The 21602-nt window shown below is 43.9% G+C and overlaps 2 protein-coding genes across 6 annotated transcripts in view; one reads left to right on the plus strand and one right to left on the minus strand.

The window, feature by feature from the left end:
* CACNA2D1 (calcium voltage-gated channel auxiliary subunit alpha2delta 1) overlaps positions 1-21602 on the plus strand; it is a 412878-nt gene that overhangs the window by 165894 nt on the left and 225382 nt on the right. The gene's annotated exons all lie outside the window — the stretch shown is intronic.
* Positions 1862-6514, minus strand: LOC118090920 (general transcription factor II-I repeat domain-containing protein 2-like). 2 transcript variants are annotated; one of them, XM_035127299.2, is made up of 4 exons: positions 6176-6514; positions 4591-4667; positions 4193-4296; positions 1862-3881 (listed from the first exon to the last, which is right to left on the minus strand). In XM_035127299.2, the coding sequence occupies exon 4, from the start codon at positions 3873-3875 to the stop codon at positions 2061-2063; it is 1815 nt and encodes a 604-aa protein (XP_034983190.1). In that variant the 5' UTR covers positions 3876-3881; positions 4193-4296; positions 4591-4667; positions 6176-6514; the 3' UTR covers positions 1862-2060. The 2 variants fall into 2 exon arrangements, with proteins under 2 accessions (XP_034983190.1, XP_034983192.1); XM_035127301.2 differs by lacking the exon at positions 6176-6514 and having other exon boundaries at positions 4193-5487.

Here is a 21602-nt window from a genome sequence, read left to right on the forward strand (position 1 = left end):
GGCTTTGCAGGATGGATCTGTGCATGGGCCCATCAGTTACCAACCCACAATCTTGGGCTTCTATTAGTTTATTTAAGCAGCTCTTTGGCAGCTGCAAAGACCAGCACTTTGGAAAAAGCAGGTTTTGTTATTTTACAGGAAGGCAGTGTCATCAGAACAGTCCTCTTCTGAATCTTATATGAGCACAAAGCTGTGTGATTCATCCCAGGGAGTATACAGTGCTTGTGGGTGCTTTTGTCAGTGTGAAAATTGCCGCAGAAAGGGAAGTAATTGACATTGGCTCTTACTCTTATTTCCAGAACCTTTACCATTATTAATAGTTAAGCACCATTTTGATGAAATAATTGAATGTGCTGGGCAGTTACGAGTCCCAAGGCAAAGATGAAAGTGCTTAACCATACCTAGGAGGTCAATTATTAGGTAGGACGTACTGATGAGCAGTTTACTGTCATTAAGTGTTTCAGATAACTTTCCTACCATGTGTGTGCGTGTGTGTTTGAACGCCGACTACTTCCAGGCAATAGCTATGTGCATGAGAATGCAAAACTCTGTGAAAGTCAGGATGTAGAAGCGTCTGTTTGCCTGTGTGTCTGTGTATGAGAGAGAGAAAGAGGCCTGCAAAGCCTTTTGCTGCTGAATAATTAAAACTAGATAATACTGTAGTGTGATGAAGAGTTTTCCAACACTGGGGACTGCACATGATTCTTGATGCTATTTTCTTCTGGTCCCGGTTCACCCAGGTCTTTCAGATTCCTGAGGGGCTCCCGTGGTTCAGTGGGACTCCAGGCATGTTCGAGGTGAAATTTGTTTTCACACTTTGTGCACGTGGCAAGCTGGAGCATCAGTGTGCACGTGGCAAGCTATCAGCAGAGCAGACGCCATGTGCATGACACCGTGAAAGCTTGCAAGGCCCCTGTTATGTACTGAGCTGAATCCTAGAACAATAGGATTCAGAATCAGCGGGAGCTACCCAATCCAACTCCAGGTGGAAGTGAATCCGCAACCTGATTGGCCTGCTGGAGCAGCCAATCAGGCGGCTGGCAGAAGTGAATCTGCTACCTGATTGGCCTGTAGGAGCAGCCAATCAGGCTGCAGGCAGAAGTCAATCCACAATATAATTGGCCCACAGGTGTAGCCCTGAAGTAGCCAATCACGCAAGGCCCATTGTGTAAATAATGTATATAAGCAGATGGTTTTGGGAAAAGAGCCATTCGTCTTCTCTTCTCCTCCTTGATGACTATGAGCTGAATAAAGAGCATGAAATTCACTCTTGACTCCGAGTATATTTCAGCCCCCGAGTGCCTTCTTCTGCAAAGAATTTGCTTGTGTCCGAAGCATTGTATGATGTATTATTCCTTAGTATGTAATCCTTTTGTCATTATTTATAATTGTGAATGCAAAAGACAGACAACAATGGCATTGGACCAAAGTCAGTTAAAATGCGAAAACCCAAAATGTATTTCCTGTCATTTTTTTGAATTTTCATTGAAACATCCTTGTTTATAAACACTCTCAGGGTGGGCTTTGTTAAAAGATGTGCCATGCTCTTAGGAGAAGGAGGAGGACAAGAAGAAAAGCCTACTCCCTCACTGCGAATGGTGTAGGCCGAATGGTGTAGGCCGAGGAGCTGAAGTGCTAATTAGGAAATACATGGGTGTTGTTCATTATCCTTTTGAAACGGAATGACACTAAGCTTTCACACTCGATTGCAGCTGAAAGGTCTCTGCACTGTGTTGCTAAGTGCCTTTTTATACAAATTTCCCTGCCTTGACTGTGAATAGGCAATGGGAAGAATTAGATCAGGGGTCCCCAAACTTTTTCAGCCGGGGGCCGGTCCACCGCCCTCAGACCCTTCGCTGGGCCGGACTATATTTTTTCGGGGTGGGGGGGAGCCGAAATCCTATGCACATTGAACATATTGCATTTGGTGCACAAAAAACAGGAAAACAATACAATATTTAAATTTAAAATAATGATTTTAATCAACACAAAATAATATTTTAAATAAAACAACACCATACAATATTTAAATTAAAGAATGATTGTAATCAACAAAAACTTCAATGGGAAGAATGGGAAGAATGGGCCTGCTTTTGGCTGATGAGATGGTCTATATCTGGTTCCATATTGGTCACTGCTAGTCTTAGCAAGTGATGTAAGTGTTCATCTGTCAGTCTTGATCTCGTGGGAGATTTCAGATGTTTCATCCTAGAGAAAGTTTGCTCGCAGACATATGTGCTGCCAAAGACCGTTGCAAATCTGAGTGCATGGTTTCTGATGTTTGGATATGTCTCTGAGGGGAGAGATGCGTAGAAATCTGCAAGGCTGCTTGTCTTGAATGCGTCTTTCAAAGCATCACAAGTTTGCAGTTCAATCAATTCCATTTGGTGAATGGGATCTGCAGTGTCAATGTCCACACAAAAAGGGTTTCGGAAAAGATGTATGTCCTTTTCATGGATGTGAAGCTCCTTAAATCTTGTTTGGAACTCCTTTTGCAGACTCTCCACTAAATCCACACATGCTTCTTTTGGGAATGGAACTGTTGGATTTCCCAATGACCGGTTTTGAGTTGTGGGGAGATGAAAAAAGTTTTTCTCCTTCACATGTCTAACAATTAAGTCTAATTTCCCTTGGAACGCTTTCACATGTGCAAACATTTCACCAATGAGCTTCCCCTTTCCTTGCAATTGAATATTGAAACTGTTCAGTAGCTCGGTTATGTCAGTCAGAAAGGCAAGCAGCCATTTCCATTCGTCATCTTGGAGCTCTGGCACTTCTCTGTCTTTCATCAGCATAAAATCATAAACTTGAGGAAGTAATTCGTAGAAACGTTTTAAAACTCTTCCTCGACTCAGCCAACGGACCTCTGTGTGGTATGGTAGATCTTCATGCTCAACATTTAACTCTGACAGAAATTCTTGAAACTGCCTGTGGTTAAGTGCATGAGCTCTAATGAAGTTCACACAGGACACCACAGTTTTCATGACTGCGTCCAACTTCAGCGATCTTTTGCAACACAGCACTTGTTGGTGGATAAGGCAGTGTATTGCTATTGGATGTGGCTGATTGTGTCTGTCCATCTCTTGGTTGATGCGTGCAACCACTCCTCTTGTACGCCCCACCATGCTAGGAGCACCATCTGTTGTGATACTGGCAAGTTTAGCCCAGTCCAACTTCAAATCATGGATAGTTTGCTGAACTTTTGCAAAGATATCCTCTCCAGTCGTTGTTCCCTTGATGCTTTGCAGTGCAGCAAGCTCTTCTGTGAATTCAAACTTTTCATTTGTTCCACGGATGAAAATTAGGAGTTGCGCAGAATCACGGATATCTGTGCTTTCGTCCAGTGCCAGCGAGAAGTAACGAAGCTTTTCTGAGGAATTTTGCAAAAGTTCATGCAAATTTCCCCCCATTTCTTCAATCCTACGAGTCACTGTGCTTCCAGAAAGACTCAATGTGGAAAACAATTCAGTCTTCTCCGGACACATCTCTTTGGAGGCTGTAAGAATACATTCTTTAACAAATTCTCCCTCTACAAAGGGTTTTCCATTGCGGGCTATAAGCCTGGAAATCTGAAAACTTGCTCGCAAAGACGAAATGTTCTCCTGCTTCCGCTTCACAAACACATTTTGTTGAGCTGTCAAGGCAGTTTTCAGTCTCGCTATTTCATCTTTTCTTAATTGTCCTGTCAAAGAAGAATATCTATCCTTGTGGTGAGTATTGTAGTGTCGTTGGATATTGAATTGCTTGAAGACAGACACCGTGTCGTGGCAAATAAGACAAACGCCTCTTTCTTTGTATTGGGTGAAAAAGTAGTCGTATGTCCACTGTTCGTTGAAAACTCTGCACTCGGAGTCCACTTTTCTTTTACGTGACATGATTTCCTATGGATGGAAAATTGGTGTCAGTAAAATACCAATAAACTTAGAAGAGCAAGAAAAATGATAATGGCAACAACTGATTATTTGCCATCGCCCTAACTATTTTATAACCATTCAGGGCTGTCTTAAGAGAAAGCAAAGCAGCGAATAAAATAAAATATATGTGTATTCTAGGCCCGTCTCTGAAAACTAACTATGCATTGCTAAACTAACACATTATTTCCACTCTGTACTGAGTTAATCCCTGTGCATGAAAATGTGCATAAAAATGTGCACTGGATATGGCCAAGGGCCATTCCACTGTGCTTGCTTACCTGGTGCCTTGGCGTTTCTCTCTGGGTGGGCAGCAGAGAGAGAGAGAGTCTCCTCTTTTTAAAAGGTGGAAGGACTGATGGGACGAAGAAGCTGGGGGTGAGGCCTGTGGGAAAGAGAGAAAACAGCTAAGCAGGAAAGAAAGGGGAACATTAGTCAATTCTGAAGATCTCAGATTTCAAGGCTGCAACTTTAAGTTCATTTCTCAATAAGAAATTTCTTCTCAATTCAGGGGGACATACTTATGAAAAAATATACATTTGGCAAAGCAGAAAGTGGTTTGTACAAGAGAGAACAGCTCTACAGGGCTTGGCCCTTCTAGAACCAAACAAGTGACTTTTAACATGAAGAAAGCGAGAAAATACACAAAGCATCTTTTGGCAGATGCGCCTACCCGTACCCAAAAGCTTCGCACTGCCGGAATCTCAGAAGAAGGAACTCCTGTTCCAAACCTGGGCTGGAACTCCCAAAGGAAGCCTGGAAACAAGCAATGGGAGAAAACTGGTTAGAGATGAGGTGGCATGGGGTAATTAATAACAGTTGTCTGCTGTGTCTGTGCTTGATGGGTGGTAACAATGCTAAGGCTTGCTTCATGCATGTATCCATTCATGTTGGTGCTGGCCACAACTCAGGCATGTGGAGGAGCTCCCCACGGAAAAACCACAGATGTGGCTTGAGTATATGTAAGCCAAGTCTAATGCAACACCCTCCCCCTGCCACACTTGAAAGGAAAGGGAAATGGTGTGCTCAAAGAGGGCTGGTGAGGAGGACATCAGGGGAAGGGTCGTGGGTCGGTGGTGGTTAGAGAACATACATTGCATTTCCATGCAGAACTGGGAGAGGCCTCCCCCTGAAACCCTGAAGAGCTGGGCTGACAAAACTGGGCTAGATAAATAGTCTGATTCAGCATAAAGAAGCTTCTGTGCAACTTGCAGGAAATTGAGAACCTTGTTCATAAAGTGGCAAGTCAAGAGTTGCAAAGAAGCATCTTTTCACTAACTCCCTTTGAGGGTATATATGTGGCAAAGCAACAAAGCTCTAACAAACTTAAGTAACGTGGTACCGGCTCTGAGCGAGGCATGTGCAAAGTGCCTTTTCCTCGCCAATGAGATGAACCCTCGAAAAGATCACTCGCCCCTCTGGTTCGGTTTGGAGAGCTTGCGCTCAGTTTGGGACGGCCAGGTGGGCAAGCCAGCGAGGCTTTGCTTGCCGGCGAGCTTGAGACTCACCCAGCGCCTTTAATTGTAGAATTTGGCCAGGTGGCGACGGAGGGAGCCATTAAGGGGGCCGCGGCAATGGCGGCGGAGGAGGGAGCCACCAGGGCGGCTGCGGAGGGGGCCATTAAGGTGGCCGCGGCAATGGCGGCCACCAGGGTGGCGGCGGCAATGGCGGCGGCGGCCAGGCGGCGGCGGGGGCCATTAAGGGGGCCGCGGCAATGGCGGCGGAGGAGGGAGCCACCAGGGCGGCTGCGGAGGGGGCCATTAAGGTGGCCGTGGCAATGGCGGCGGCGGCAATGGCGACGGCGGCCAGGCGGCGGAGGGGGCCATTAAGGGGGCCGCGGCAATGGCGGCGGAGGAGGGAGCCACCAGGGCGGCTGCGGAGGGGGCCATTAAGGTGGCCGCGGCAATGGCGGCGGCGGAGGGGGCCACCAGGGCGGCGGCGGCAATGGCGGCGGCGGCCAGGCGGCGGCGGGGGCCATTAAGGGGGCCGCGGCAATGGCGGCGGAGGAGGGAGCCACCAGGGCGGCTGCGGAGGGGGCCATTAAGGTGGCCGCGGCAATGGCCGCGGCGGAGGGGGCCACCAGGGCGGCAGCGGCAATGGCAGCGGCGGAGGGGGCCATTAGGGCGGTGGCCAGGCGGCCCAGGCCAACTCCTCTTCAAGCGGCAGGTCGGGCCAGCCCAGCTCCGGCGGCGGGAGCGGCAGCGCGGCTAAGCAGAAACACAGAAACATACACACACACACACACACACACACAAACCACGTACCTTTCAGCAGGGGCTGCTTGCGGCGGAGGGTGGAACGGCAGCAAAGAAAGGGGTTTCTCCGGCTGGCTCTGCTCTGGCAAGAAGCGGCTGCTGAAAATGGCGATCGGCCAGCTTTGCACAGCCCCTTTCCTCCTGTGCACGTGCAGCTGCTGCCCACCCATTGGCTGAAGCACTCCGACTTTTTGATTGGCTGCTGCTGGCCAACCACGATGAAGGAGAGGGGGGAAATGGCGACGAAGGAGGAAAATTGCTCTCGGCTTGGCTCTCGGCTTGAAAAAATTTTTTTTAAGTGCGGGATGGCCATGCTGATCCCCAGACCTTTCGCGGGCCGGATTGGAAGGCCAATTGGGCCGCATCCGGCCCGTGGGCCGTAGTCTGGGGACCCCTGAATTAGATCCTTTTTATGGCCTCCATAATTTTGTGAACTAGGGTGTGGATAAGGATAGCTTTACCATTTGCAAACTTTATTTTCATCCTTTTAAGCTTTGCAGCCTTATACTGTACCGAATTCTTTGGTTACAGGTAGGTAGCCATTTTGGGTTTTGTTTTTTAATTAGGAATTTTTTCAAATTCTTTGGGACTGTCGTGGTTTTTTTTTAATACCGTTTGTATTTTGCAACATTTAAAACTGTAAGCCGTCTTGGAGAGGCATGGCCTGGAAAGACACCCAAGAAATATTTTAAATATATGAAATAAAAATGAAATAAAAGCATGTTTTAAATGGCATATTTGCTTTTCACACATTCACACCAAGAGTCAGTGCCAAACTGGATCAGACATTAAATGCAGGAGATGTGGAATTTCAGCAGGCACTGGGGGACCCAGTGTAAATTCAGAGGAGGGATTTTCCTCTGCAGCAGAGGAGGAAAGAGTTGCATCTCCCCTCTGTCCCTTTTGCAATACGGATAATGATCAGTCCCCTTCCTGCTGATGGTGTTTGCTTTCTTAAAACCTGTATGCAGAAGCAGCTCACCTGGTGGAGAAGAGCCACAGTTCCACCTTCCTGGCTGCAGGACAGGTATGAGTGAGGGGATGGCGAGGTCAGGGCCAGGGGCTAGACCTAAGCTGGAGCCCTTGTGAGTGTACCTGCATAGTCCCAACTGCCTCTCCTCTGGGAAAACTGGCAGTGCTGGGAAGTCAGCATTGTGGCAGGTGAGCCACACCTGCATGCATATTTTAAATGCAAAGGTGCATTAGGGTCCTGTCAAGTTTGGCTAAAGAGAGACGCCCAGAAGCTCTTTGAGTGCCCACAAATCTCATTCACAGTGAAAGAAGATTGAGCTTTTTCTTACAATAAACTCATCAATATGACATGGGGGGAATCTGCTTTTGCTGGTAAATTATTTTCCTTTTGTACAATATTTTGAATCCCTTTCAGTTAATTGCTGTGGAGATTTGCAGTTTTGCAGGAAGAGGCTTCTTCTTTCGAAATGTCTTTCTTTATCTGTTTTTGTTTTCGCAGAGATGCTTAACATAAAACTTCTGGCGTGTGTGTTTACACACAGGGAAAGTGTGAGAGAGCTGCCCTGTTATAATTACCTCAGGAGAGCCCTATTTGGGTAGTGCGAGACCACGACGATAAATAAGTCAAAATATTGCAAGTTTAAGAAATGCCACAGCCAACTCCTGCCTGTGTTTTCGCTGTTTGGAAGTTCTTTGCATAACGTTCTGTAATACAGTTAGCTGAAAATAAGCTGGGTCCCCCCCCCCCTTTGGTGAAACAGTAGTTAACTTTGAAGGAGCCTTGTGCATCCCATTTAATCATAGAAATTCACTTACCTTGGGGATGCCCTCTTTCTGTTGCATAATTTACCTGCCATTTTAAGGCTATTCCTTAGAGTTAGCGTACCTTTGCTGTTTCATGTGTTAGCAAAGCAATACTGTAGCTCCACCTACTGACAGACAATGTACTTCAGTGCACTCGGGTGCCATACAGTTAACATTGCATTGCCAGCAACAGTTGCAGCCAGATTCATCACACTGTAGAGGAGAAACCCGAAGAGTCCAAGCAGGGTTCCATTCACTTGGAATTCCATTCTTGGAATTGCACCCTTTGCTGAATGAAGTGTCCTCCTTTTGGCAGAACAACTCCCTAGAAGTTAAAAAATAATAATCTGTAGCATTAATGGAAATAGAAATCCCAACTATGGATTAAAAAGAGGGGTTTGTAGTCAGCCAGCAGCCTCTGCATGCCATAGGTTGTGGGTTAAGGAGTCAACTGAGAATGTGCTTCAGTGCTGAAGGGCAGCAGGATAGGGGAAATGTGTCCCTCCAGATGTTGCTGAGATCCAGCTCCCATCATCCCCCGTCAGCATGGCTGAAGGCCAGGGATGATGGGAGTTTGAATCCAAGGGCATTGGGAGAGACACAGGATCCCCACCCATGCATGGTTTAGGGTGTATTTTCAGCTTGCACGGAGAGTACAGGATTTGGTCTAGATAGAAGGGTTTTCCTTCATCTTATAAGGGACCAGCCTGATAGTATTCAGATATTAGAAAGTCATGCCCATTGATTTGCTGTAGTTGAGGCTGGGATGGAGAACCTCTCCAGACAAGGTTAGTGAACAACTCTGGGAACCTTTGGAGCACAGGGCATCGATTTCATGGAAGTGGAGAGGGTTGTATTCCTTCACACTGTTTTTGGTTTGCAGCTGGATTTAGGTGTATTGTCTGATCAGCATGCACACATTTTCCTATTTACGTGCGCCTGGGTAGTCAGTGTGCCAACTATGGAGGCTCATTTGCACAAGGCCTGCATGCTGTGTGTTATGACTAAAGCAGGCACTGAGTTCAGGAATTATGAATATGACACAGGAGGTCATGCGTTACATGCATCATGGGAGCACATTATCAGTATCTTTGACCCAACCAAATACTATGGAAATCTATATGGTGAAACTCTGTTGACCTAGTAATAACCAACACTTGCTACTATTAAGATCTGGGCAATTAGGTCAGGATCGGAGGAGCTGTGCAGGTTATGCAAAGCATTTGATTTAGCATACCCAGGGAGGTGTTTTTTTAATAGCTGACCCTCTGACATTTAATAAGCTGTTTCTGATACTCTGCTCAATTTCAAAAATAATTTGCCATAGGGTGTAGGGACAGGGATTGTCATTCACAGCTCATGGAACTAAAATAAGATTGATTGGATCCAGGCTTTAATCTTCAGGTAAAAGAACTGCATAGTGGTCTGCCTTGCATTTGTCCAGAGAGAGACAAACAGAAATTGATTCATTTCACAATTGCCTTCAAGCAACTATAATTCTATAGGCACATGAACTGTATAGTTTTCAAAGCATGTTGCTAGGTTGTGTGAATGTTTTATTTCTAGTTGCAAATCAGGTCTTTTAATGGTTTCATGTTAGTATGCACACTAATTTTGGAAATGGAATAGTTTATTTGAAACAGTGATTTAAACTGGGGCTTTTTTTCTTGATCATCTCAGATCGATATGACTATAGACCTATTTGCACTTAGTATAGAGCAGTTCAAAGGGACACACTTTAGAAATGCATAAGATTATGCTGTAAATTAAATTTACTGAATTTAATTGATCCTAGCCCATGTACGTAAACACTAATTTAAAATGAAATCAAAATCCACTTCTGTGTTCATGAGCAACCCCACCCCTTTCATTTCATCTACTTACACTTAAAATTTTACACTCTTGGAACTATTTTATTTCCTGTCATGAATGGGATATTTTTTGTTCCCAAATAAGGTAATTCTATAGCTATTTTTGTTGAAAGATCAATAAGTTCATTTTTTTAAAAAACAAAACAAAAAACAGCATAAAATGTAAAATTAAAATTGCCTTATGCATATGTCTGCTTTTGGTGCAAAAATGGTAGAATAGATGCTCCCCGCCCCCCATTTAACCTGTAGGAGGAACAAAAGCAGAAATAGACTGCTTTGTATGCTGGAACCTTTTTCTGCTGAATAATTTTGCTTTGCCTGTATAAGCAATAGTGACAGTTAGAACCGAATTGGTACGCACAGCAAGCAATGCTCATTAACTAGAGCTCTCTTAGCTGTTAGGAATGTGGTAACCAAAGCCAATCTGCTGCTTCCCTGTTTCATATTCATGACACTTTCCTCTCTAATGGTTGATTGACAGCTTTAGTAGACATTGTCCGATGTCTTCACATCAAGTGTGTGACCTCAATTCACCCGCCGTTTGCTCTCCTGTGTCAGCTGAGCCTATTGTGAGCGTCCATTATTCACACTCTATATTGTGTTATGATGAATTGTCCTCTCGGGAGCTTTCGGACGTCTTAATCCCAGTCAGAAAAGAGCCCTCTGCAATAAATAAGTGACAAGGGCCTCTGCTAAATGTGACCAGATGAGCAAATGTGGGTTTTTGACAACAAATGAAAAGAAGCCAATTCTTGGAACAGCTTCCATGTCTCGTTTCAATTTGCACTCGATACTTTTTCTCCGATAAGCTGTTTGAATTGAAAGGATGGGCAACTTTTTCATGGTAACTTTTTATTTCCTTGGTTAGTACACTGGCAAGCGACATACAGTATATTATTTTCAGATACAGAGCAATCCTGTACTCACATTTTGCCAAGACTGGATATATGCTAGCAGAATGACCATTGTATCCTATGCATGCTCAGCCCCGGAGAGGAGTGTGTGTGTATGTACAGCTAGTTGCTGCCCACCGTAGAGACAGCATCACTTGTTGACTGGCTCTCTATCACAGAAGGACGCAGGGAGCTCTGTGGTCTAAAGCACTGAGTCTATTGGGATTGCCGATCGGAAGGTCGGCAGTTTGAATCCACGCGACGGAGTACAGCTATGGCGGGAAGGGAAACGACATTTCCATGCTCTCTGACTTCTGTCATGGTGTCCTGTTGTGCCAGAAGCGGTTTTGTCATGCTGGCCACAGGACCCGGAAAGCTGTCCATGGACAAACGCCGGCTCCCTCGGCCTGAAGTGAGATGAACGCCACACCCCATAGTTGCCTTTGACTGGACTTAACCATCCAGGGGTCCTTTATCTTTACCTTTTTACCTATCCCAGAATTTGCCAGAGCAAGGAGACTGCCTGGTGTGAGTAGGTTGGCAGCTCCACAGGTAACAGCTAGTGGGTGCTGCTGGAGAAGGGTTGGCCTGCACTGGACAAGTTAGTGTACAGGTCTGGAGAATATACAAACTTTTTTGTCATTAAAAAGTGACAGGCGGTCCCACCCCCTTTTCATCAGAAGCTGCCTCCCTTTCACAGACATCCCACATTTTACTACATTTTTATATGTCTTGATAAACATTTTATAATAAAGAAGTTTTTTTTTTAAAAAAAGGTTTGTTTTAGCATCTCATGCAACCTTTGTATGCGACCAACTTGTTGCCATTGCTCTGATGAAGAGAGTTTCAAGTCTCCATGACCTATGGTGTGGGTGCTAATCCTAAATGTTTGGGATTGTACCACTGGAGGTGGCTGCATGAAGAGCCTCTCTGTAGTCCCTTCAATATGGGCTAGAGTTTGAAATTTCTTCAGAGGGTCTAGTCCTTTTGAGGTGGGCCTCACCAACAGAATAAACCTAACCCTAAGCCATGGGCACCTTGAACAATGAGCTCCTCGGAAGACAGCAGCATGCCTCTGGGGTGGGGTATGTGAGATGCCTTGGGGCATTCACCTCAATCTGTGCCTATGGCATCCTCCGTTGAGCCTTTGCAGTTTATTGTTGGCCTAGTCCCTCCAGCAAATGAAGAAGACCTTTGTGAAATTTATTTATTTAAGTGTATGGGCTGTATTTCTTAGACAGACGAAGCAGCTGCCTGAGGCTTTTAGACTCCTGATTACAAATGTGTGATAAATTCCTGGGAACTTTAAGAAACCTAAAGTACATGAACGATACACCACCAAAAACTCAGCCTCTGCTTCAGCAGACAGCAGTGGAGAAGAAGGTTCCTCAAGCACTGATGAAGGTAACGTATTTTAGGAGACAATGATGCCAGTCTCTATCTATGAAGAAATGTCCCCTATAGGTGTTCCAGAGGTGTGTATTACATTGATGGGATAATCGATGAGAGTGATCATGTACGTTATATATATATGTAGTTAAACAATTGTCTGTTTTTGTTGTTGTTAGACAAAATCTACTGATTCAAACAGCTGCCTTTGTGTGATGACTTCCTTACTGAAAAGGGAAGTTTTGGAGGAGTGGAACACCTTTTTAGAGAAGTGTCTAAGTTAAGCAAAACTTGTAACTAAAAACCAAGTTAAAGCATAGTTTATAGATCAGGTTGCTTACAGCCTGCATAAACTGGCCAAGATTCACTTTAAAAGAACCAAGACAATTGTTTCAGATATTGATTTACAGTGGCAAGCAGATTTAGCAGATTCCTAGAGAAACATAATGACTATACATCTATTCTAACAGTAGTGGATATATTATCCAAATTTGCTTAGACTGTACCTTTGAAAGACAAAAAGAGGGCAGAGCTGTTCAGGGCCTTCAGAGTTGTTGTCAAGGTCAGTTGAATGCCTCCGAAATTGCAAACAGATTGAGGAAAACACCTTTTAAATAAAAAAAGTGAGTCAATTGTTAAAACAGCATGGGAGCCATCATCTTTAGACCCATAATGAAGTCAAGCTGGCAATAGTGGAGAGGTTTAACTATACTGTAAAGCCATGGATGTGGCAATACCTACAAACTGTGTACTAGAATAATCAAATTATAGAATTGGAAAGAACTACAAGGATCATCTAGTCCAGGCATCCCCAAACTGCGGTCCTCCAGATGTTTTGGCCTACAACTCCCATGATCCCTAGCTAACAGGACCAGTGGTCAGGGATGATGGGAATTGTAGTCCAAAACATCTGGAGGGCCAAAGTTTGGGGATGCCTGAATTCTAGTCCAACCCCCGGCAATGCAGGAGTCTTTTGCTCAATGTGGGGCTTGAATACACAACCCCGAGATTAACAGTCTCATGCTCTACCAACTGAGCTTGGCATATCAGAGTGTGGCTTGAACTTGAAAAAGTTGCAACCATAGCTTTGACAGAACCATACAAGCCAGGCCTGTGAATGCTAATCCTCCTAATATATTCAAGATGTGGAGAACCATGGCAGAGGCTTATCTGAGAGGGCAGAGCTGCAATTTATTTTAAAAATCTAGTTTGGCCCCCTGAACCTGGAAATCTGGGGAGAAATTCAAATGAGACAAAATGTCATCACCGCTCTTACATGTGCACTGAAGCAAACCACAATTAAACACAACCTGAAGTTTTGAAAACTCAAGGAGAAATTGGTGAATGTTGACAATTGCCTTAGAAATGTGTCACATTTATATAGAAACATTTTTTTAAAAAAAACACCTAGTAGATTGCCACATAAACCCTCATTTCCCAAAGGTAAGCCTTAAGGTTTAAAGCAGCACTTGAGCATTTTTTGCATAGACTACTTTATCATGTTTAAGCCGTGGCCAGTGTGTCAAACCTTGCCAGAAAAGCAACTTCTTCTTTTCTGAACTGTCATCCTCTCTGCCTTAATTAAGTGACAAACCAAGACTTCTTGAAATGAAAAGTGGTGGGTGTCTTGTGTCACACTTCACATCCGAGGCTCAGATTGACAATGTAAAGTCAGGATGTCATTCAGCGCTATACTGCCATTATAATTTAGACAGCTTGAGTACAAATTTTGAAGGGAAAGCAGATGAAAATTATCCTCAGTAATAGTGGCTGGGAAAGTTTTCATTTTTCTCCCAGCCAAGAAGATCCATCTTCCCCATCCATGCTAATGGAGAGCTACTGTGTAGTTATGTATTTCAAACCTATAGTCTGATTTATATGTGATGGGACTGTGAGTAAAATGTTTACCAAAATTAACATCCCGCATGTACCCTGTTCATCTACAAATGAACTTACCTGCATGTGGCTTTAGCACTGAAATAATATGGTGCTGGAGGAGACTCTTGAGAGTCCCATGGACTGCAAGAAGATCAAACCTATGCATTCTGAAGGAAATCAGCCCTGAGTGCTCCCTGGAAGGACAGATCGTGAAGCTGAGGCTCCAATACTTTGGCCACCTCATGAGAAGAGAAGAATCCTTGGAAAAGACCCTGATGTTGGGAAAGATTGAGGGCACTAGGAGAAGGGGACGACAGAGGACAAAATGGTTGGAAAGTGTTCTCGAAGCTACGAACATGAGTTTGACCAAACTGCGGGAGGCAGTGCAAGACAGGAGTGCCTGGCGTGCTATGGTCCATGGGGTCACAAAGAGTCGGACACGACTAAACAACTAAGCAACAACTTGTGCATAGGGTGTCCATGTGTACAGAGGATGAGAACACAAGAAGAGCCTGTTGGACTAGGCCAATGGCATCCTGACCTCACAGATAGCTGTAGGAAACCGACAAGCAGGACTCTTCCTGTGGGTTCCAGCAACTCCTATTCAGAAGTATACTGCCCTCTACTGTGGAGTCAGAGCATGGACATCATGCCTAGTAGCCATTGATGGCCTTATCCACCATGAATTTGATTGATCCTCTTTTAAAGTCACTCAAGTTTGTGGTCATCACTGCCTCCTGTGGGAGTGAAATCCATCCCTGCCTCCACTATGTGGAGAATCTTCCAACACTTAAGCTTCCAACATTCAACTTCACTAGATGTCCACGAGTTCTAGTGTCTGTTTGAAAGGCTGTCTGGTCCAAATATGGTTTAAAGCTAAAGGACCATGGACAGCAGGGGCCTTGCAGTTTCTCACCAAAGGAATCCAGGACAGAAAACACCAAAGTGGCTAAACAATGCTATTCTTTAAAAAAAAGTATTTAAATATTTAAACGCAATAAAAAATGCATCTAAAATGTTTTCAAAAAACTATGTAAAACAGTCATATTCCCTTGTAGCTAATAAAGTCAAGGTTTCCAGGAAGTGTCTGCCAGTTTTCAAATGCCTGTGAGTTGTATCGTATTACAGTAAGGGTATGGTACCCAGCTGAAGTAGACCCATTGCAACCAGTGAGTTTATGTGAGGTGCGATTAATGTAAATCCATTGGTTTCAGTGACTCTACTCCGAGTATGAATTATTATTTCTAAATTTGAATCTAGAATTTATAAATGCATGGACATTTTATGCAAAGCTGTAGCTATTTTTTCCTAGGGAGGGGGCTGATTTGCAAGTTGCTTTCCTGGTTGCACTGGGGTCTGGGAAGGGTGCGCTGTCTGGTAAGAGAGGCAAGGACCTTGGGAACAACTGGTGATCTTGCTGAATCAGAGCGTGCTCAAAATAGTGTCAAGACATAGATGACAAAGGTGATGGAAAGCTTATAATATTGCACTGTGGGAATCTTTCAGCATCCTGGTATGGTGCTAAGTCGGTCCAGGTGATGCGGGTGGTTTCTCTTTATAAATGGGAGGTGTGAGAGACTCACAAAACAAAGTAGCACCAGAAGTGGCACAAAGTGTTGTGTTTTGTGTATGCACGCGAGATTTTGATGCTTTGTGGTTTTCTTGTAAGTTAGAAGGTGGTAATTTTAACTTTCCTTTATATGCAGAGAAGTGGGAGACATCCTAATTAAACACCTTTGCTGGAAATCAGCAGTGATAAATCCAGGCTCTTGAGTTCAGTTATCAAAGCTTTAAGCATTACAAAAACCCATTTAGAACTAACAGAACAAGCAACTCTTCAGAAATCTCTTTTCAGGATCCAGGGAATCACAGTTTTGCTATTGAAAAGAGTTTGAGAGGGAACAGGAAAAAATAGGGCAGAGTGTTGGCTGTAGGTCTCTGGCCAAAGGAGTCTTGAACCACTAAAACACCTAGGATAAATATGTTTTGACTCTAGATGCTAGATTTCAACCATGGGAATTAATTGGAATTAGTAGAATAAGTATTGGAATTTTTCTACTCAGGATGTGTATGGATGGGAAGCATGATGTTGAAATGGAAAACATGGGATTCAGCAAGGCACATGCTATGAGCAGTAGCTTCTCAAAGACTTTTCTTGATACGTAAATGTTCCTCTCCATTCCAATATAAGGTTACGGAGGACACTACATTGACCAGATATTTGTGGCATGTTGGTTACAGTTGGGTGTGTCAAAGCAATGTCAAACTTCTATTCAGTGTGATTATATTTAATGCTGGAGTCCCAGCTTAAGTGTGTTTATTTGGATGTGTTGAATGTGTTGGGTGAAGTTAAGAGGCTAGCCTAGAAATTTATGTGTGCAAACATCAAGCTGCCATTCTAAATACATCCTCAATTAAATTTACAGAAAGTTAATGAAGTTTAGTCCTTACTAGACGGCCACGTTTTCTGCATCGGTGATGGAATGCCAAGATGTGCTATTGTTCTGTTTAGCAATTAATCTCCTTTGTATAGAAGAATCCTTTTATACTAAAACAATTTATTCCTAGTGTACACAATTACACATTGGCAGACATTCAGAAAGGAGAGCTAATTGGTAAACCTGACTTTTTATTAGTATGGGGAGAGAGTCTTCAAATCTTGATACAGAAACGGGGCACAAGGTATTGTTTACTTTTATCTATTAAATCAAGCCGGGTTGCAAAAAGGACTGTAATTTGCCAGCTGTGGAACTTTCAATTTACACTCTCTGGAATCAAATGCTATGGGAGTCATTTTTTTGTTTTCTTTTTGCAGGCTGCATCTGAATTTGTTTGGAGTCTTAAACAATCAGCCGAGCATACCTTTGATGTATTAAGAGGCAATGTAACTTGATTGGTATCTAGTCTGCTTCTGTACATGGCAATAGTTTCTTGCCTGGTTAAGATTTCTGCGGAATTGTTTACCTTGAAAAAAGTGGGACAGTCAAAGAGTAAGGTAAAGGTAAAGGGACCCCTGACCATTAGGTCCAGTCGTGACCGACTCTGGGGTTGCGCGCTCATCTCGCATTATTGGCCGAGGGAGCCGGCGTAGATCCTTTTAAAATGAGACTTCAGAAGCGTTCAGGTGATATATTTCTTTGATACCCAAATGTAAAGATATATTCAAGGGGATTGCATCTTAAAAAAATAGTGAAAATCAGATAAATGATTTAAATGGAGAATAAGTATGGCTTTGCTTTGTATGAACTAGACACTGGATTCAAAACTAAACCGAGTTGTATGATTTTGGCAAAAGGCAAATAAAGGCAGCCTTCAGTTGCTGAGGGTGTATCTGATCTTTCAGATGGTTGACCTACAGAAGGCAGTATCTCAGTGGTAGAACACCTGCTTTGCATGCAGAAAGTTTCGGGTTCAGTCCCTGACATCGATCTGCAGGGAGGGACTAAGAGCTGCTGTCAGTCAGAGGAGACAGTGGAGCACATGTGTGCACTGCCTTCCTAGAGCTGTTGAATTTAGGATCATGAACTAGGAAATCTCCACCTAAGCACTAGAAAGAGCCATGAATTCTCCCTTGGTTTTCTTAGGCATATATTTTCTGCCAATCTTTTTTCATATTTTATTAATTTTATTGAAATTATTTAGACCATAAATCAATTACACCGACAACGAAAACAGAACAAACCACTACCCTTGACTCCCAAAGCAAAACAAACAAGACAGGAAAACAGAACAAAAGATAAAAGAAAAATTTGTCACATATATACTGTATATATACCTTCTTTTCATTCCAAATTCTTCTTTTTAGACTTCCTTCATCATGTACACATTTTTCTATTTTCTCCTTCTACACTGTCTCTTCTTTGAATTATTTTTACGATTTTTCCAAATTGTAACCTAAGAACCATAAATCTTCCTGCAGAAGTTAATCAAAACAAGGCCAGGTATTTACCTGGGGACACTGCTTTTTAAAATATTCTCTACATTTTCCCCATTCTTTCTGGAACTTATGTTTGGGCTGTTCCCTATTCTCTGCCAACCTTCACTCAGATCTGCAATATGGAAGTGATGATACTGTCATGCCTTACAGGGCTGTTGTAAGGATTAGGAATTAATATTAGTGAAGAGCATTTCACACTTTGAAACGTGCTACATAAATGTAAATTATATTTGATATTAATTGTGTCACCAGTTGTTCCATGCATTGAATCTTCCTGAGAAAAAAAATGTCCCCTCATGTTTAAAGGCTGTGAATTATTGCAGCATAAATGTGACATTTTTTAAAAAAAGAGAGTCTTGGAAATGAGCAGAATAAATTGTATGTTAAAAGAAGTAACAGCGTTCTCCAACTGGATAAGCTGTTCTTGCAAAATTTTACTGCTGCTTGTCAGGACAGATTTGCAAGGCTATTTCTTGCTCTCTTTCCACTCATTTTTCTTCATATTTTAGCTACAGCACTCTCTTATCTTAAATTCACATCTGAAACATTCCCCGGTGCTATCAGGTTGTCATAGCATTGTGGCTGTTCTATCAAGCTCTCAATTTCTGCAGCTCCTGACAGTCGGGGGAAGATGGGGGGTTAATGGACCATCTGACACTAACAAAAATGGGTGACTGGTTGGTAAACTCCATGCTTCAATCCTTGAAGTAGACAGCCTGCCTTAAATTAATGCAGGGTTTCAATTTGCTGGGGTTCTAGCAAGAGAGCATTTACGGTAACTTGTTTCAGGGAACCATGGCTCACCTTCAGTGGAGGGCTTTGCCCTACTTTTGCGCAGTCAGGCGGAGTCCCCCCAGCCCCCCAGGGCAGCCCCGAGTGGAATAACGACACAGGACTACGTATTTATGGGATTAAAAATTGGCCACAACTTTATTAAAATTCAGATGTAGGAAGACCTTGGCGCAGGCATTGGGCGTATATCCCTCCCAGCCCCCCGCAGGGGGTGGGGTGATCTTCAGGGTTGTCCAGCATGAGTGGGGGTTGGGCTAACTCTGGAGAACATATGTTCAAGCAGATAGCCCGCCCCCCGGATCGCCGCCGCTGGAGGGGGAGGGCAATAACCAGCCAAGTGGCATCGCCAAATGCCCCCCCCTTGATGCCCGATTACGGGAACCCTGTTATCGCCGCCGCAATAGGGCGGGGGGTCACCGCCCCCACGCCCTTCCCCTTTGTGTAAATGACTAAAGGATTCCGCCCAAGGCCTGCATCCGCCAAAGTTGTGACGAATTGCTACGGGAAAGGCGAAACCTGCCAATGCAGGGAAAGTCCTTTCCAGCCCTTTAACAGCGACCGGTCGTAGCAGCGCCTGCGTGCGTGTACGCCTGTGGAAGAAAAACCTGAAAAGCACGAAGCCTGTGGAAGAAAACCTGAAAAGCAAGAAGCCTGTGGAAGTAAACATTTTTATTTATTTGTTTTTATTTTATTTTATTTTATTTTTTCCTTTATTTATTTATTTTATTCTCCTATGGACCTGTAAAGCAAGCAAAAAGGTTAGGGAGTGGAGGGTGGGAAAGCTCTGAATCCGTCGGCTGCTTCCCAAGAATGGCTCCTCTTCTTTGTGTGCAGGTAAGCCTACCTGATCCTACCTGGCCAATCCCCCTGGCACGCCCCCTTCGGCCGGATTGGTCGGCTGATGGAGTGGGCGGTGACTCCAGCCTCCAGCCTCAGGTAGGCAGTGCCAGCCTCCAAACTTCCAGGTCTGCCCTAGGGTTCCCAAGGGTGGCTGCGCGCGACTGCGCAAAATGCGCCTCCCCTTTATGTTGGGGAAGCGTGATTTAGGTCAGGATATCTGCAGTAAATTAAACATATTCTTGGGTTGTTGTTTTGTTTTACATAGCACGTTAATTACACGTCAGCAGGTTCACACATTTGTTGTTGTTTAGTCGTTTAGTCGTGCCCGACTCTTCGTGACCCCATGGACCATAGCACGCCAGGCACTCCTGTCTCCCACTGCCTCCCGCAGTTTGGTCAAACTCATGTTCGTAGCTTCAAGAACACATAGGATCATACAAATAAAGAATTGGTACTATAGCTGTCAAGTTTTCCCTTTTCTCACGAGGAATCCTATTCGGCATAAGGGAATTTCCCTTTTAAAAAGGGAGAACACATAGGATCATACAAATAAAGAATTGGTACCATAGCTGTCAAGTTTTCCCTTTTCTCACGAGGAATCCTATTCGGCATAAGGGAATTTCCCTTTTAAAAAGGGAGAACTTGACAGCTATGATTGGTATGAACCTTAGACGTCATCTAGTCCAACCCTATGTTGAAAGGAAGATCTGTGGTGCAGGATTTAACTACAGCATCCCTGGCCGTTGCTTAAATACCTCCAACGCATAACCCCCAATGGATTATGCATACAACCATGTGGTCCAGAAGTGGGGATGTGGACCAGAAATGGCTGGGAGACTGTTCCTTTCTTCCCCTACTACCTTGGGAGGATCATATCATGCATATGAACATATTGGTGGGGGGGGGCGGATAAAGGTGTCTAGCCTAAGTACACATGTTAATAGCTTGAATAGTTGAGGGTGGCTTTAATAATTATTGGGTGAAGTGTATAGACTCTGTTGATGTTTCATACAGTCAGTTCCCAGGTGCTGCTCCCATAGGCAGTGCCTGGTAGACATGGGAGCTAGATCCTGGCTATAGTTCCAGTCTAATACCTCCCTTGTCAACTTGCTCTTTCTCTTGTAGCCTTATCAGCTACTAACTGGGGTTGAGTTCCAGAGAAAGAGTTTTAATCTCTAATTAGAGAGACTCCTGATGACAAGAGTAAAGAAACACAAATTGCAAAGCTTCTTATACACTTCTTTAGGGGGGGGGCTCCTTTCCCCCTCCTCTGTAAATGTGCGTACGCAAGGGGGTCACAAGTACATATAAGGAAGATCCGTGTCTGGTCCTGTGCGTAAACAGTAAGCCTTCAGTTTACGCGTCAAGCTAGCAACTTCCAGCAGCCTTGAGTAAGACTATGCGTCAGGCATAGCAGCTGATAAGCCCTTCTGTGTTCCAGACAAGGCTCTTAGCCTTGATAGCAAGTCTCACTGTTGTTACGTTGCACTTTGACACACAGAGGCATAGAGGCAAAGAGAACAAGGGGGGGGGGGTGGCTAAACCATACTCAGGATTATACAATGCAGACTATATGATCAGATTTATAGCTCAATAACACAATTGGCAATTCTCTCCCTACACTCTTTACCTCTTTCCCTCCCTCCCTTTTCAAGCATGTTCTGTCTTATAGCCCTGTGCTGGAGAGGAAGCATTCACTTATCTACTCTGCAACATTCAGAAATATTTGCAGCACAGTAGGCACACAGAAGCCACAACAATACTTCATTTTTTAAAAAGAAAATCCCTTAGACATTTACAGAGTGTGATGTGATATGCAAGATTTTATTCCCTGGAAATTGAATTGGTATATACACTTCTGTTTCATTATGTGTCTTCGGGCATTTTTCTTTCTCAAATACCCTAGGAGAAAATCATATATGGTAATGTGATAAAAACACCAGGAAGAATAAATGTACTGAATTGTATAAAATATTACAAAGAAATAAGCCTGTGTCAGCACCATTCACAAGGTATTCCAGGTTTCTGTTTGTGAGAGAGACTTTTTTTTTTTGCTGATA

This window comes from Zootoca vivipara, chromosome 10 (assembly GCF_963506605.1).
Source record: "Zootoca vivipara chromosome 10, rZooViv1.1, whole genome shotgun sequence".
In the NCBI taxonomy this organism is placed as follows: domain Eukaryota; kingdom Metazoa; phylum Chordata; class Lepidosauria; order Squamata; family Lacertidae; genus Zootoca; species Zootoca vivipara.